At 34.9% G+C, this 18,511-nt stretch overlaps 1 protein-coding gene across 3 annotated transcripts in view; it reads right to left on the reverse strand.

Moving 5' to 3' along the window:
- Positions 1–18,511, reverse strand: part of RPS6KA6 (ribosomal protein S6 kinase A6) — a 110,626-nt gene that overhangs the window by 57,151 nt on the left and 34,964 nt on the right. For all 3 annotated transcript variants that reach the window (XM_045847433.1, XM_045847432.1, XM_045847434.1), the window contains 5 exons: positions 13,055–13,136; positions 12,025–12,105; positions 11,140–11,219; positions 1,454–1,560; positions 1,136–1,173 (listed from right to left, as the gene is read on the reverse strand). In XM_045847433.1, coding sequence (XP_045703389.1) covers positions 1,136–1,173; positions 1,454–1,560; positions 11,140–11,219; positions 12,025–12,105; positions 13,055–13,136 — 388 coding nt within the window. The remainder of the gene's footprint in view (positions 1–1,135; positions 1,174–1,453; positions 1,561–11,139; positions 11,220–12,024; positions 12,106–13,054; positions 13,137–18,511) is intronic.

The following is an 18,511-nucleotide window of genomic DNA, read 5'->3' on the forward strand; positions in this document are numbered from 1 at the left end:
GGAGATTATTAAGCTAAGTGAAATAAGCCAGTCAGAGAAAAACAAATATGATTTCACCCATGTGGAATCTATTGAACCAAATAAACTGATGAACAAAACAGAAACAGAGGCATGGACACATAGAACAGAGTGACAGCTCTCAGGGGGGAGGGGAACTGGGAAACTGGGATTAAAAAAATGATGGAATTATGCAATGCACTCAACAGTGTGGTCATAGCCAGGGTGAAAGTGGAGGTGGGGGTCGGTGGAGGTGGGCAAATGTGGAGGAAATGGGGACAAAAAGAGATTTTGCTTTTGGCAAAGAGCACACAACGCAGTGTGCAGATGATGTTTTGCTGATTTATATACTTGAAACCTGTATGGTTTTCTCAATCAGTGTTACCCCAATAAATTCAATAAAAATATATATATTACATTTTCTTCCTGTTACAAGCCTTGTGTCCCTTGCTTATAAATTAACACTGATTCTAACTACTCTTTCCTCCTCATCTAGTTTAAGTCTAAAAGCTGTAAAAGCAGAATTCACCCACTTAACCTTACTGTAGAAGAGAGATACAGGTATATGAGTTATTCTACTCTCTTTGTACCTTCCTTCCTCATAACTGACAAACAGGTATGATTTAGTTAAAAAAATGAAAAGCATTAACCTTCCTCTATCCTTATTCACGTCTTCCTCTGTATGAATGCATAAGAGACCTATGAAAACTAGCACAGTATATAAATGCTCAATATTAAAAGTAAAGTAAAATAAAACAGGATTTTGCAAATAAAGAAGAAAATGAACCTTTGATTGTAAACACTTGGTGTAAAAGTCAACAATTCACTGTATTTCAAATGTGATAACTACTAACGATAATATTTCAGTCTAGACTAAAACTAAGATGATGTGTTTTTACTTAGAAAGCCAAATGTCACTTCTGAATTAGGACAGCAACTTTATTGTACAATTTTTGATATAATTAGGACATACTGAAAGCTATCTTATCTTTTCAATGAAATTTAGTTCACAAAAGAGATCAACAAAATGCAAATTAAATCAAAAAAGAGGAAAAAAGAAAACAGGCTTAGATAAATATATAATAAAATAATGAAAAATATAAAACAAACTTAGAGTAGAATACGAAAATTTGCATACCTGTTAACTTGATATGTCCTATTTCATCAAGCAGAATGCTGTAAATCAAAATTCACATTCAATAAGATGGAATAAAATAGTTTATATCAAATATTACATAAAAACCATCACAACGTTAAAATAGGTCAGTATTTATCTGAAATACTAAAAAATAAATTTCAAAGCAATGAGTATCTTGTGAAGATTAACTTTATAAGTTTCATGTGATTATAAAATTCACATATATTTTCATATAATCTTTAAAATAAAAGACTTAACGGAGAAAAAAGGTTTTATATAACACTGGTAAGAGGGAGATATACAAGAATATAACTGTACTTTTCAGGCTTCAGGTCTCTATACACAATTCCTAATCGGTGCAGATGATCCAAAGCAAGGGCTAGTTCTGCAAGGTAGAATTTCACGTCTTCCTCTGTAAACAGAACCTAAAATAAAATAATAATTTACCATTTGATTGTTTTTTCAATGTTGAATTTTTAAAAACTTACTTCTTTACAAACCAACAGACAAATCTAACAAAAAAGAAAATATGAGTAGATAGATGAAATTAACCCCTTTAAAAATCCTTCTCTTCAATATTAACCATTTTAATGTTAAACTTCGTAAAACATATTATGTAGTTTGTATATCTTCTTACACTGAAAACACTGCACAGGATTTACTCTTTCTCTTCATGGCATAATGGCATAATATGATTGTTATTTTAGTATGCTACTACAGTACAGTGATACCTGCAAGATCTTTGAAGCATATAGGATATTGTGGTTTAGCACTGGCAATTCTGCTATTTCTACAATTTTTTCTTTCACTGTCTATTACGTCTCAGAAATATCTCTGAGCAGCTCTATTGAGTCAAAGCTTCTAGTATACCAACACAAGGCATTCGATTAGCAACTCATATTAAACACAGTCATAAAGCAAATCTCTGACCTCGGGGGTGGCTCCAGGCCTCTTCTGCTAGTAAATTAGATGAGTTTAAAGGTAATGTATTCCTCAGTCTTTTGTGCCTGAGAATACAGCGGCTATGATGAAGTGAAAAGAGCAACTAGACTTGGAACCAGAATTAATAAATGTTTGACATGTCACTTAGGCCACTGGCCTTCAGTTTCTAAAGCTGATAAACAAGAGTAATGTCTGCTATATCTGTCTAAGAAGGTTATGGTGTCAAAGTAGTTTATGTGGGAAAAAACTTCACACATTGTAAAATGCTATGTGTGCAACCATGAGGTATTATTACAGATTTATGTCTATATTCTTTCCTAAGTGTTAATGTACACACAAAATTTAGCACTACTCAACCATTAGATGTAATTTTTAAAGTTATCAAAGGCGTCCAATTGGCAAAACAAATAACTTGTCTAGAAATTGGTTATTTTCATTCAAGAAATTTGCAGATTATTAGGAAAGGGTAAAACTTGAGTGAAATATCATAAAGATTTTATAACTGACTTGCCCATTTAGTGTTATGGTCACTGAATTACACGATGCAGACTCGGGTTACTAGTAAATTTGCAGAGGAGGAGCAGTGAAATATAAATTTTGATACTCTATTTTTAAAAATGATTTAAATAAAATGACTGTTCATTATCTAAGTTTCAAGAGAGCTCATTTAATATAATGCTAAAAGTATGAGAACATCATTTTCACTTGATATTTTATTAAGAATAAAAATATTTGTTACTTATTTAACTTCTGAGGAAGGCTAATAAAATGTTCATTGAAACCTAACACATAAGAAAAATCTAAGCAAAAATCTTTCAAACTCTAAATTAAAGAAACTATGCCTAGGTTGCAGTTTATGGCAAGCATATTATCTTGTCATAAAGGTGTCTCTGTGGAAAGCCTCATGATGCATGTATATAAGAAACTTACTAAGTAGAAGTTATGTGCCAGTCACTTTACATTTATTAGGTTATTACAGTCCTCCAAACAATGCTATGAGATAAGTATCATCATCACTTTACATTCAGTGATGAAACTAATTTGCCCAGAATAAAAGAGCAGGCCCAGGATTTGAACTCAGAAATACTTCTCCCTAAGAACTACCTCTTCCCCATAAGCGGCTTCTACCATATGTTATGTCACAACTTTTTTTTAAGTTTTAGGTTCATCACCATTAATTTTTTCCTATTCAATAATCATTCTATCATAAATGACCCTAAAAATGAAATTAACCTAAAACCCTAGTACCTTGGGATAAGCACTGCTATTCTTTTGCTGTCTTATCCCCAAATCATGTATGTATGTATGTATACATGTGTGTATGAGTATATGTGTTTTAACACATTTGAGATCAAACTATATATGTACATATATATGGATATATACATATGCATATATACATATACACACCAATGGTTTTTAGTACTCCTTTCCCCCTACTTATTATATTATAAGCATTGTCCCATATCTTTAAAACTTATAAAGAAGTTTCAATAGTGTTATAATATCAACATACTGATTTACCATAATTTACCTATATTTAGGTTATATTCAGTTTTTTATTATTTTAGATAAATATTCAATATGCACACATATTTTTCAATATGCATTTATGCATTCAATTATTCAACATGCATTTATATTTATGATTATGTCTCCAGTATGGGTTCCTGAGAAATAAAACAAGAAATGCTGGGTCAAAGAGACTAAATTGTCCAAGATTCTTGATAAATAAAACAAAATTATTTTCCAAAAAGGTTACAATAATTCCCACTCCCATTAGCAGCTTATAAAAGCATTTTTCTTACCACATCCACAATAGCACTGAAGATTGCCCTTTTTAAAATCTTTTCAAATGTGAATTTTAAAAATGGCATCAATTGTTTTAATTTACATTTTTATTTTTAGGCTACACATTTTCTTCACACTAGTGGATTATTGTTTTAATGAATTATCAGTAATGTTTTTACATATCTTCTAGTATTGAATTAAATGTTTTTCCAATTAGTGCAAGGCTTTTAAATACTAAAAATGTCAGTTCTCCATTATATATTATTTGTTAGTATTTTCCCCAAATTTGTGATGGTTTTTGATGTTCAATAATTCACAATTTTATGTAGTCAGTTATATATCATTTCTCTGTAATTTCCTTCATTACTTTAATGATTAAAAAGACCTCCATTCAATGGTTTACTATATATTCAGCTACATTTGCTTTTAGGATAATTATTTCCCCAGACTTAGTATTTTAACAAAAGTCAATTTTATCTTTGGGTACAGATGACTATTTAAAATGATTTTTTGTGTGTAATAGTGTCAACAAAAATAAAGTAAAAGTAAATAAATAGAATGATATTTCTGTAATATTGAACCAATTTTTCATGCACATGTTTACTGAACAATCAATCTCTTTGCCATTAACTTCTGATTCTTTCTCTAGCTTAATAACATATGGTAAGTCATATATACCAGAATATTCCTGGGCTATACAGTATGTGTCTACTCTTCTGTTGATACTATGATTTGCTTATAACAGTAGGTTTATAAAGTTTAAAACAAAAGGCAGAGCAAGAAAAGAGTATTCTTTATTTTTAAAATGTCTTAGTTCTTTTAATTTGTTGACTTCTCCAGAAAAGGCGGCAAAATCATTCTGTCAATTTCAAACAAATAAAAATTCCTATTGGGAATCTGTTTGGAATTTCTTAAGCCTATAAAGTAAAGAATTGGCAACATTACCATCATCAGTCACTTATCCCAATACATTTTCTTTATATTAGCAAAGTAGGGCATAACCTAAGACTTTCGTGTGTTTGTGTGCATGTGTATTTTGGACAAGAGAAATTTAAGGAGATACTGTTCACTCTAAAATACACATGAGGCACATTATAAAATCCTTTAACATGTAAAACATGTAATTTTTAAAAATCTTTTTCTAAGGCATAAATAATAAGTCCTTATTTTGGATGATATAACAGTTGTCTGAATACACAAGTGAAGTATAACCAATAAACAACTTATTAATAAGCTGTCTATAGAGGTAACCATTAAATCATTTTTCAAAGCCTGTTCAATGAATATACTAATTTATTGTCTTTTGGGAAATGCATTTAAAATGCTTGCTCTTACCTAATATTCCAGACTTAGGAATCAAAACTTACTGACTGCATCTCTGTGCTAGTATGGGTTTAGATAGTCCCACATCGAGAATGGAGGTCTGAAGAGTTTAAAAGAAAATTAGAAATGACTACAAGGATTCTCAAACACATTATTGAAAGTTCTACACTCTAACTAAAGAGTTCATGAATACTGGAGCCTTGTTATAACTGTTTGTCCCTCTATGTCTTGGGACCAGCTTTTAACAAGGTCCTTTAAAGACCCTCCTTGGAAGGGGGCCCTAGACAGACACTACCACAAACTGAATTCTGTTCTATAGTAAACAATATACCAAGATCACAGTCTATGTGCATGCATGGCATGGTCTGCACTAGAGGGAGACATATATAAACCAGAGATCTTAGCCACTTAACACTGGGTAGCATCCCAGAAGCACACTTCTTTTAAAACAGCAATTCCAAAGTTCTGGGAATCAACAGTAGCTCCCCCACACTCAACAGTTTAATTCTGCAAGTGAGATGTTGAACCACATTCACCCAATTTAAAGTGCTACCCACAAACTACCACTTGAAAACAAAATGAAGGAGACAAGGACAGGCTTTACTTTCCCACCTGAAACCAGTAAAGAACAGGACAAAATATATGAAATGACACTTTTCAAGACATTAAACATCAGGCAACAAAAGGACAGTGAATACTAACAGATGGGAAACAAACGAGATAAGCCCTACATCTGTGCTAGCTTGCTACCTGGAAAGACTTTGTTTCAAGCAGCAGTGCAGAGAGGGGTGAGACATAATTTGCATATGACATGACATTGTGCATAGAGAACCCTAAAGATTCCTCCAAGGAACTACCAGAATGGATAAAAAATGAATTCTATTAAGTAACACGATATAAAATAAGTATCCAGAAATCAGTTGGTTTTTTTAATACACCAATAATGAACTGTCAGAAAGAGAAATTAAGAAAACAATCCCATTTACAATTGCATCAAAAAATAAAATACCTAGGAAATGATTAAAACAAGGATGTAAAATACCCATACTCACAAAATTGTAAGACACTGAAGAAAGATACTGAAGTAGATACAAATAAGTGGAAGCATATACCGCATTTATAGAAAGGATTAATATGCATCTTAAGAATGTCCATAGAACTGAAAGCAACCGAGAGATTCAACATAATTCCTATCAAGATACCGATGGTTTATTTCACATAACTAGATAAGATCTTCCAAAAATTGATATGGAACCACAAAAGAGCCGGAATAGCCACAGCAATCTTGAGAAAGAAAAATGAGGTTGGAAAAATCATGCTACCTGCTATTAACTGCACTACAAGGCTATAGTAATCAAAACAGCACGGTACTGGCATTGAAACGGAGATATAGATCAAAGGAACAGAATAGAGAGACCAGAAATAAACCACACCTTTACGGTCAATTAATATTTTAGAAAAGAGACAAAAACATACAATGGGGTAAAGATAGTCTATTCAATAAATGGGGTTGGGAAAATTGGACAGATTCTTGCAAAAAAAATTGAAACTAAACCACCTTCTTACACCATACACAGTATAAACTCAAAATGGATTGAAGACTGAAATGTTAGACTGAAAACCATAAAAGTCCTAGAAGAAAACAGGTAGCAAAATCTCAGACATTTCTGGAAGATATATTTGTTATGATTTTCTCAGTCAATGGAAACAAAAGGAAAAATACAGAAATGGGACTACATCAAACCAAAAAGTTTTTGCACAGCAAAGGAAACCATTAACAAAATTAAAAGAAAACCCACTAAATGGGAGAACATATTTGCCAATGATACACCTGATAGGAAATTAATTTCCAAAATATATTTAAAAACATATACAACTCAACACCAAGAAAACAAAGAATCGAATTAAAATATCTACAAAGGACCTGAGCAGACACTTCCCCAAAGAGGACATACAGATGGGCCCATAGACATATAAAACAATGCTCAACGTCATTAATCATCGGAGAAATGCATATTAAAACCACAATGATATATCATCTCACACCTGTCAGAATAGCCACCATCAATAAATAAACAAGTGCTGGAGAGGATGTGGAAAAAAGGGAACCCTAGTGCACTATTGGTGGGAATGCAGACCGGTGCAGCCTCTACAAAAACCAGTATGGAGTTATCTCAAAAAATTAAAAATTGAATTGCCTTACATCCCAGAGATTCTACTTCATGAATATATCTGAAGAAACCTGAAATATTAATTTGAACATGCATGCCTATGTTCAGTGCAGTGTAATTTATAATAGCCAAGATTTGAAAGCAGCCCAAGTGTCCATCAGTAGATGAGTGGATAAAACAACTGTGGTACATTTACAAAATGGAGTACTACTTGACCATAAAAAGAAGGAAATTTTAGGTCCAGCATGGATGGACCTAAAGAGCATAAAGCTAAGTGAAATGAGCCTGTCAGAAAAGGGCAAGTACCAGATGATTTCATTTATATGTGGACTCTAATAAAATAAACTAACAAAATAGAAACAGACTCAGAGGTGGAGAACAGACTGATAGGTGTTAGAGGGGAGGGAGGTTGGGGGGGGCTTGGTGAAAAGGCTGAGGGGATTAAGCCAAAAAAAAAAAAAACCACTCATAGACAGATAACAGCATGGTAATTACCAGCCAGAAAGGGGTAGGAGGAGGTTGAAGATGGTAAAGAGGGGATAAATGGTGATGGAAGGAGACCTGACTTGGGGTGGTGAACGGCCAGTGCAATACACAAATGATATATTATAGAACTGTACACCTGAAACGTACATAAATTTATTAACCCATGTCACACCAATAAATTTAATTAAAAATATGTAATTAGCATAAAGAAAGATGAATAGGTAAAGTGTCTAGAAATACAAGGTCTGTCCAGAGAAAGTTCAGCCATTGTTAATATAATGAGAATGGTTTGTGTGACGTCATTGTAACCTGGCAGTAAAGAGAGCAGACTGGAATGCGCACGTGTGAACAATGGTGACTACACTGTACCAGTCAGTGGGGGTGGTGGACATCGTTGAGTGAGCATGTGTACTGTGTGGCTGTGGCATTCAAAATGACTGAGCAAGCAGAACAACTAATCTGCATCCAATTTGTGTTAAGCTTGAGCATTCTTCCACAGAAATTATTGAGATGATTCAAAAGGCCATAGCTATGAGCAACTGGTGATTGGCAGCTTCGTCGCAACAACGGTACCACTCACGTATCACTTCTCATGTACAGTTTTTTTGTGAAACATCAAATCACCCAGGTGACTTAGCCCACCTTCAGCCTAGACTTGGCCCCTACAACTTCTGGCTTTTCCCAAAACTAAAATCACCTTTGAAAGGGAAGAGATTTCAGACCATCGATGAGATCCAGGAAAATACGACAGGGCAGCTGATGGCAATTGGGAGAACTGTGTGAGGTGCCAGGGCTGCTACTTTGAAGGGGACTGAGGTGTCATTGTCCTATGTACACTGTTTCTGGTATTGTGTATCTTCTTTAATAAATGTCTCTTTTTCATAGTATACAACTGGATACCTTCTGGACAGACCTCGTATACCTTCATATTTCAGTCAATTGATTTTCAACAAAAATGCAAGGTAATTCAGTGAAGAAAGCACAGTTTTTTGCAAAGATGATGGTAGAACAATGAATATCTATATACATGGTGGGCGAAAGTAAGTTTACTGTTGTAAGTATGCAAAACAAAGTTTGTTGTTGTATTGTTATTTATTAATTATTGTTATTTTCCACACAAGTAACTGTAAACCTACTTTTGTTCCACCTTGTATAAAAAAGCACTTCAGCTACAACACATACATATCACCAATACAAAAATGAATTCAAATGGTATGTAAACTGAAATGTAAAACCTAAAACTGTAAAAGAGGAGAAAACCTTTGTGATGCGGTATTAGGCAAGTATTCTCTAAACAGGACATCAAAACATAATTCATTAAAAAAACATATATTCATAGCCCTTGAACACAGACAATAGTGTGGTGAAGGCCAGAGGAGGGGAGTGGAGGCTCGGTGGAATTGGACAAAAGGGAGGAAAACAGGGGACATCTGTAACAGTGTCAACAACAACAACAACAACAAACTGTAAAGCAGGAACAACAACAACAACAACAACAATAACAACAACAACAAACTGTAAAGCAGGAAAAGTCCAGGAAGTGGGAATGAAAGTGAATTAGGGGATAAGGAGGACATTCACATTTTCCTACATGTATATTTGTATTAAAGTTTAAAAAAAAACCCCATAAATCAGACTTCATCAAAATTAAGAACTTCTGCTTTCAGAAAGACACTGTTAAAGAGCATAAAAAGACAAACCATGGACCAGAGGAAGATATTGGCAAACAACATATATGATGAAGGAGTTACCACCCAAAATATATGAAGACTCAAAACTTAGTAAGAAACAAACCAATAAAAAATGGGCCAAAGACTTAAACGGCCTTTTTATCAAAGAGGATACACAGATGTCAAATACGTGCACAGAGAGATGCTCAACGTCGTTCATCTTTAGGGTAATAAAATTCAAAACCACAAGGTACTGGCACGTACTTATGAGATGGCCATAATTAAAACAAGACTGACCACACCAAATGCTGGCAAGGATGTGGAGGAACTGAGGATCATAATGCTGCTTGTAGGAATGTAAAAATTATATAACCACTTTGGAAATCAGTTTACCAGTGTCTTTAAAATAAGTTAAAACATACATCTACTATATAACCCACTCATGATTGGGAAGAAAGACGGATGAATAAGTAGAACGTGGAAGATATTTAGGACAGTGAAACTACTCTATATGATGCTATAATGATAGATACACGTCATTAAACATCCTTCCAAACCCACAGAACGTATAACACCAAGAATAAAACCTAATGTAAACTATGAAAATATATTTATACACATACATATATTTACAAATTTATTTATATATAAATATAGGGGAAGGGTCATCAAGGAACATGTATAAAGGACCCATGGACAAAGCCAAAAGGGGAGTAGGATTAAGGGTGGGAGATGGGGGTGGGTGGGGCAGGGAAGAGTGGTGCTGGGAAAATGGAGACAACTGTACTTGAATGATAAAAAAAAATTTAAATATATATAACCTAGTCATTATACTCTAGATATTTAACCATAAAAATGAAAACATATGTCCATACAATCATTTGTATGTGACTATTTGTAGCAGCTTTATTAGTAATATCCAAAAACTGCAAACAAGTCAAATATTGCTTAACACTTGAATGAATAAACAAGTCGTAATGTATCCATACACTGGAATATTACTAAGGAATAAAAATGAATAAACTATTGGTACATGTAACAACATGGATGAATCTCAAAATAATTATGCTGAGTGAAATAAGTCAGACAAAAAATACATACTATAGGATTCCATTTATATGATGTCCTAGAAAATACAAACCAAACAGAAAAGCTTTATCATGAGGCACAAGAAAACTGTTGGGATGATGGATAAGCTAATTATTTTGATTGTGATGATGGTTTCATAGGTATATACAAAGGTGAAAATTTATGAAAGCGTGTGCTTTAATACACATAGTTTATTGTGTGTCAATTATACCACCATAAAACTGTTTTAAACATAAATAATTTAAATACTACTCCCAGAGGCATTTTGGTAGCTTGTGTAGCCAAAGAGCTAGGCTTGCTCTTATGTTTCATCCAGTTATTTAATTGATCTTGTGCCTAAGAAAATAATGAGTAGCATACTGAGGTGATCTAAATAACAGGCACAGAAAATGCCATTAATTGGCATATGCACTAAATACTATGCAATGAAACAAACAGAATAATTATCATTTAAACTTTCTATAGGAAAAAACCAAAGTAATTTTTTCATCTTTGCTTTAAGACAATACAGTAAAGATTAACAAACAAATACCTCTTTGGATAATCTTGTGAAGACATCGCCTCCCCTGAGAAAATCCAGTATTAAATACAGCTTCCCTTCAGTCTGAAAGGCTAGTCGGAAAACAGAATATAGTAACAGAACAATCTTAAAGTCTTAAAAAGCTTAGTATACTTTCAAATTAGGATATATGTTTAGAATTGTATCCCCAAACATAATATGGCAATTCAGCATTTACTCATATGGTCTATTATTGGATAACATTATGTCAAAATTAGATCTGCTGTTAAAATAAGCTATAAAACCCTTCCCAGAACATAATCAACTTTGGATCTGGCTTTACACAGAAACTTCTACCACCCTAAATTTTCTTGCTTTATTGAACATCATGTTATACTGCTATGCCTGAACTCTGCATCCCTACCTATTGAAAATATAGTAATTCTTTCAAGCTCAGCCAAAATGCTGCCTCCTTGCTTTATCTATTAAAGTTTCCACTACTAAGGATTTACTATTTTTCACATTTCCCTATAGCATCCTTACCCTCTTCCCAATAATCATTACTAGCTACCACTTTTGAGATCTCACTGGACTTTATTTATGTTTCTCTTATGGTACTCATTCCATTTGATTTGTACAATTTGTTCACACATCTGTATTCTGTATAATTATACATTTCTTAAGAGCAGAGATTGTGCCCTGGCTGGTGTAGCTCAGTGGATTGAGTGCTGGGCTGTGAACCAAAGGGTTGCTAGTTTGATTCCCAGTCAGGGCACATGCCTGGGTTGCAGGCCAGATCCCCAGTGGGGGCCACGTGAGAGGCAACCACACATTGATGTTTCTCTCCCTCTCTTTCTCCCTCCCTTCCCCTCTTTCTAAAAATAAAATAAATAAAGTTGAAAAAAAGAGATGACATACCATAATGCAATTTGACAATAAATGGATGATTTACTTCCACCAGTATATCTCTCTCCATCTTTGTCCGAACTCTGTCTCTAACTAAAAATTACAGAGGGTTAGAATATATTACTATTATATATAATTTCCATAGAGATCCTATAACATTCATCACACACAAAATAAAAATATGAAATACAACTTTATAAGTACCTAAATATGAAGTCTATATATTCTTTAACAGTAATTACCATATTCTCAGAAAGCCAATAAATTAGTTTACAACTCAAGATGGGGTAAAGTGACATAAACAGGTATATGACTAATATGCATTTATTGTTTATTAATTTCTAATTGTTCAAATGAGTTTAGTAATTAAAACTATATACAGTGCTATTTTTTATCAGAGCCTACAAGACAGTAATATAAAAATTGTATGCAAGCAGTTGTGCAGTCAATAGGTAATACGCACACAGATGGAACAGAAAAAAATAAAAGAATATCACTTAACAAAATAAATTCATATTAAATAAAATGTGTCACTTTTTATACCATTAAATTTTTATCAAGGTATACTCTCACTAAATTAAGACATATCAACCCTAGAAATAGCAATTCCTAGCTACAAAACTGTAATGATTACTAACTGAAAAAAAACTAAGTCAGAGACAAGAAAAGTCAAGAACCATATAATTTTAATTATATGTGGGATATAAAACTGAGCAACAAATGAATGAAGAAGAAAAGCAAACAAAAACTCATAGACACAGACAACAGTATGGTGGCTACCAGAGGGAAGCAGGTAGAAGGGTAGTAAAGAGTAAAGGGCTCAAATATATAATGATGGAAGAAGATCTGACTTTGGGTGACATCTCACAGAACTGTACACTTGAAACCTATACAATTTTATTAACCAATGCCACCCCAATAAACTTAATTTAAAAAAGAAAAAAGAAAACTAAATCTACTGAACCTGCGCAAGCAATACACAGTATATTTCTTAAAACAAGTTTTACCAAATTTTATTTTAATAAGCTTTCCAATTTTCTACCTTTTAAAGAAGCTTTTTTTAACACCTTCATTGCATAAAGCTGCCCAGCATCAGGACCAGTCTTCTTTCTAACAAGAAAAACCTAATAGGAGAATTTTTAAAAAGTAAAATTTACTTTCAAGTCATTTTTGCTGTACATATATTAACACATACATATGTCCTTATATTTTTAATTTCATAAAGATATGTACCTTTCCCTATAAATTATATACTGTTAATACTTTCTCATTTTTATTCATTTATTAAACCACACTTTCATACATACTATTATAAAAAAATTAAATAGGTGATATGGTATGGACTATGAGAAGTTTTTGATGTAAAAGATAAATAACATAAAAATTAATTCAAGCTAAAGGAGCTCCGTTTTGTTAACTTAATACAGAGAAACCATTGTAGTGCCTGTTAATTTGATATCATCATTTCTACTTCCTTATTGGTCCATTCTAGAAGTCACCAGGCATGTTAATTTCTAATAATAAATCAGGTACAATTCTTATGTATCTGCTTGGTAAAAAGAATCATGATGAGCCCTGGCTGGTATAACTCAGTGGATTGAGCACTGGCCGGTGAACCACAGAGTCACTGGTTCGATTCCCAGTCAGGGCACATGCCTGGCTTGCAGGCCAGTAGGGGACACACAAGAGGCAACCACACATAGATGTTTCTCTCCCTCTCTTTCTCCCTCCCTTCCCCTCTCTAAAAATAAATAAATATTTTTTAAAAGAATCATGATGACAAATTAGCTCAATAAACAAATGAAAGTTAAACTCTTTAAAGTTACCAATCAAGCTTAAATAATATTATGACTCATGGAAAGTTAAGTTTTTAAAAGCCTGTTATAAAGAAAAATATGAATAGACTGCGGTTTTATAAGAGTTATCAGTAAAATGGGGTTTTAAAAATAATTGGTATGCCCTGGCTGGCGTAGCTCAGTGGATTGAGCGTGGGCTGGGAACCAAAGTGTCCCAGGTTCGATTCCCAGCCAGGGTACATTCCTGGGTTGCAGGCCATAACCCCCAGCAACCGCACATTGATATTTCTCTCTCTCTCTCTCTCTCTCTCTCTCTCTCTCTCTCCCCCTCCCTCCCTCCCTCCCCTCTCTAGAAATGGATGAATAAAATCTTTTAAAAAAATAATTGGTATAAGCTGTTCACTGCTTCAACATGTCTCCCCAACTCTAGCAACTTCTTTTTTAAATCCCCACGTGAGGACATGATTATTGATTTTAGAGAGAAAGGAAGTGGGGGGAAGGAGATACAGAGGGAGATAAAGAAACTTCAATGGGAGAAAGAAATGTTGACTGGTTGCTTCTCGTAGGCACCTTAACTGGGAACTGAACTCTCAGCTTTTCAGTTTATGGGGCAATGCTCCAGCCAACTGAGCCACACCAGCCAGGGCTCCAAATCTAGCAAGTTCTATTCATATGTTGCCATCATTCACAGACTAGAGAAGTAACTGTTTATTTGTTCATCACAGGATTTGTTCTTTTGAGGTATTAAGGGTGAACTTTCCTAGCAAAAAAAAAACACATGTTACTCAGCTCTTTTCCTGATGATCAACTACAGAAGTTGCATGGCTTCAAATTACTGTATATAAAAACATATCTATCCTGATCAGAGAGGTTTATTTTCATTCATTCTAATCCAATTATTGGAAACTGTCCACAACAGAAATAAGTGAGTTATTCCAATATACATTTCTCTTGATGATATAGACTTTTATATTTTCTTTATTTTAAATATATTTTATTGATTATGCTATTACAGTTGCCCTGTTCCCCCTCCCCTTTATTCCAATCTGCCCTGCACACTCCCTTCCACCCACATTCCCCCCTTAGTTCATGTCCATGGGTTGCACATATAAGTTTTTTGGCTGCTCGACATACTTTTCCAACACTATTCTTAACTCCCTCCCATCTACTTTGTACCTACCAATTATGCTACTTTTTTCCTGTACCTTTTCCCCCATCCCCCTTCCCTCCCATCCCAGCTGATAACCCTCCATGTGATCTCCATTCCTGTGATTCTGTTCCTGTTCTCGTTGTTTGCTTAGTTCACTTTTGTGGGGGGTTTTTTGTTTTTAAAGATTTTATTTATTTTTAGAGATGGAAGGGGGAGAGAGAGAGAGAGAGAGAGAGAGAGAGAGAGAGAGAGAGAGAGAGAGAGAGAGAGAGAAACATCAATGTGCGGTTGCTGGGGGTCATGGCCTGCAACCCAGTCATGGACCCTGACTGGGAATCGAACCTGCGACACTTTGGTTCGCAGCCCGCGCTCAATCCACTGAGCTACGCCAGCCAGGGCTTCACTTTTGTTTTTACATTCAGCTGTTGATAGTTGTGAGTTTGTTGTCATGTTACTGTTCATATTTTTTATCTTTTTCTTAGATAAGTCTCTTTAACATTTCATATATAAGGACATGGTAATAATGAACTCTAACTTTATCTTGTCTGGGAAGCACTTGATCTGCCCTTCCATTCTAAATGATAGCTCTGCTGGATAGAGTCATCTTGCATGTAGGTCCTTGCCTTTCATGACTTCAAATACTTCTTTCTGGTCCCTTCTTGCCTGCAAGGTTTCTTTTGAGAAATCAGCTGACAGTCCTATGGGAACTCCTTTGCACATAACTCTCTCCTTTTCCCTTGCTGCTTTTAAGATTCTTTCCTTCTCTTTAATCTTGGGTAAGTAATTACGATGTGCTTTGCTGTGTGCTTCCTTGGGTCCAACTTCTTTGGGACTCCCTGGGCTTCCTGGATTTCCTGGAAGTCTCTTTCCTTTGCCAGATTGGGGAAGCTTCCCTTCATTATTTGTTCAAATAACTTTTACACTTGTTGCTCTTCCTCTTCTCCTTCTGGCACCCCTATGATTCAGATGTTGGAATGTTTAAAGTTGTCTTGGAGGTTCCTAAGCCTCTCCTGATGTTTTTTGAATTCTTGTTTCTTCATTCTGTTCTGGTTGGATGTTTATTTCTTCCTTCTGGTCCAAACTGTTTATTTGAGTCGCAGTTTCATTCCCTTTACTGTTGTTTAGCTGTACATTTGCCTTTATTTCACTTTTCATAGCCTTCAGTTTTTCCTCTACTTTGTGACTATACAAAACCATTTGTCAGCATCCTGATTACCAGTGTTTTGAACTGTGCATCTGATAGGTCGGCTGTCTCTTCATCGCTTAGTTGTATTTATTCTGGAGCTTTGATCCGTTCTTTCATTTGGGCCATTTTTTTTTTCCTCAGCGTATCTGTTGCATAGTAAGGGCCAAAGCCTTAGGTGTTCACCAGGGCAGGGCAACCCACATGGCTGCTTTGTGATGCTGTATGTGGGGGAGGGGTCTGAGAGGGAACAATGCCACTTGCTCAGCTCTCAGCTGACTTTGAGTCACTTCCTCTGCTACCCACAAGCAAATTGGGCCCTTCTGGTGATGACTCCCAGATGGGTGGTTTTGTGTACATTCTAGGACCCTGTGGGTCTCTCCAAAGAACTCTCCTGTGAGGCTGGGAGTTTCTCCTGCTGCTGGAACCCCCACAGGTTTTTTTAGTCAGAGGTTTTGAGGCTTTATGTCCCTGTGCTAGAACGCTGGGTTTCGTGGTCTGTTTTTATCCCCAGTTGTTCCTCCTGGTTTATCTGCACGCAAATGTGGGAATGCCAGCTGCACCAGCTTCAGCTTTGCCCAGTCCTCCATCTGCTGCCTTGCCATGAGTCCTCTCTGCCCTGGCTGCCTATCTCTACCCCTCCTACCAGTCTGGACCGATGTTTCTTCTTTAACTCCTTGGTTGTGAGACTTCTATACAGTTCGATTTTCTGGCAGTTCTGGTTGTTTTTTATTTTTAAATTGGTCGTTGTCCTTCTTTTGGTTGTGTGAGGAGGCAAAGTGTGTCTACCTACTGCTCCATCTTGTCTGGAAGTCGACTTTTATATTTTCCATTAACAATTACTCAGTGTTTGTGGAAGACAATCAAAAAAACACCCAGCTTTAACAATGATTAAAGACAAAATACCAACTACAAGAAATTTTAAGATATAAGCATGTTTTTTCAGCTAGTTTTTTTATAATGAATCAATTACTTAACAGGAGAAGGGTTTAGTATTCTCAGAAATTCATTTTAAGTCCTGTACTTAAAGTTTTTACTATTGCGAAAGCCAAAATATTGCATAATCCAAGGATGTTAAAATGTATGCTTTGTCTACATATGCCTTAGCATATGAAATACAAGGAAGGCTAGTGTTCCAGTTTCAAACAGGTATTAATGTGTTTTATTTCATTGTGTTTTAGGTTCTTTTGGATTGGTGTTTCAGAATTCTTAGGGTATAATCCCAGCAGGGGCATTGCTGGGTCAAAAGGCAGTTCCATCTTTAGTTTTTGAAGAAGTGCCACACTGTTTTCCACAGAGGCTGCACCAGACTGCATTCCCACCAACAGTGCACTAGGGTTCCCTTTTCTCCATAACCCTGACAGCACTTGTTTGTTGATTTGTTTATGATGGCCATTCTCACTACTGTGAAGTGGTATCTCATTGTGGTTTGAATTTGCATCTCTCTGATGGCCAGGGATGCTGAGCATCCTTTCATATGTTTCTGGGCCCTCTGTATGTCCTCCTTGGAGAAGTGTCTGTTCTGGTCCTTTGCCCATTTTGTAATTGGGTTGTTTGTCTTTCTGGAGTGGAATTGTGTGAGTTCTTTACATATTTGGAGATCAAACCCATGTCCAAGGTATAATTTGCAAATATATTTTCCATACAGTTGGTTCCCTTTTCATTTTGCTGATGTTTTCTTTAGCCATGCATACAAGCTTTTTATTGATGAAGCATCCCTATTTGTGATTGTTTTAAAATAATTAATGTAAGTAGTTTGATACACTACATTTCAGTCCATACAACATAAATGATAATAGCATTATACTTAATGCATTTAGTACAGAATTTTATATTCATCTTTCATGATGATAATGCATGCTTCCTTAAAGTACAATTTTACAAATGATTAGAATTTTCCCCTATTAAATGGACTATAAAGATACTTAATGCTTCAAGGCTTTATATAGGCTAAAATTCCTTTTATTGTGTTTTAACAATGAACTTTTGCATAAAAAGTTAAATAAGGCTGCAGCCCAAAATTTCTTGGAATTGCTCCTACACCTTTCTGATTCACAGCCTTGGCCAAATTCCTAAATAGGTTCAGCATATAACAAGTCACACCCACACAATGCCTACACAAATGATGTAATACTGACAAGCGAGCATGTTCACATGCTGGGAAGAAAAAAAGCTACTTTCTTAATATTTCTTTGGTTGATGAATTGCATAAAGATCACTATTCTGTACTTTAGTATTTCGGATTTTACAAAGGCTTCTATGATATACTTGTTAAAGCACAGACAAAGCTGAGTGTTTCCTGAATTTAAGGACTACATTGACAACTTGTCAGAATGTTGCTATATTTAAAGTGAAAATGTTATTGAACAC

The sequence above is a fragment of the Phyllostomus hastatus genome, unplaced genomic scaffold, assembly GCF_019186645.2.
Source record: "Phyllostomus hastatus isolate PE091 unplaced genomic scaffold, TTU_PhHast_1.1 phas_contig_551, whole genome shotgun sequence".
In the NCBI taxonomy this organism is placed as follows: domain Eukaryota; kingdom Metazoa; phylum Chordata; class Mammalia; order Chiroptera; family Phyllostomidae; genus Phyllostomus; species Phyllostomus hastatus.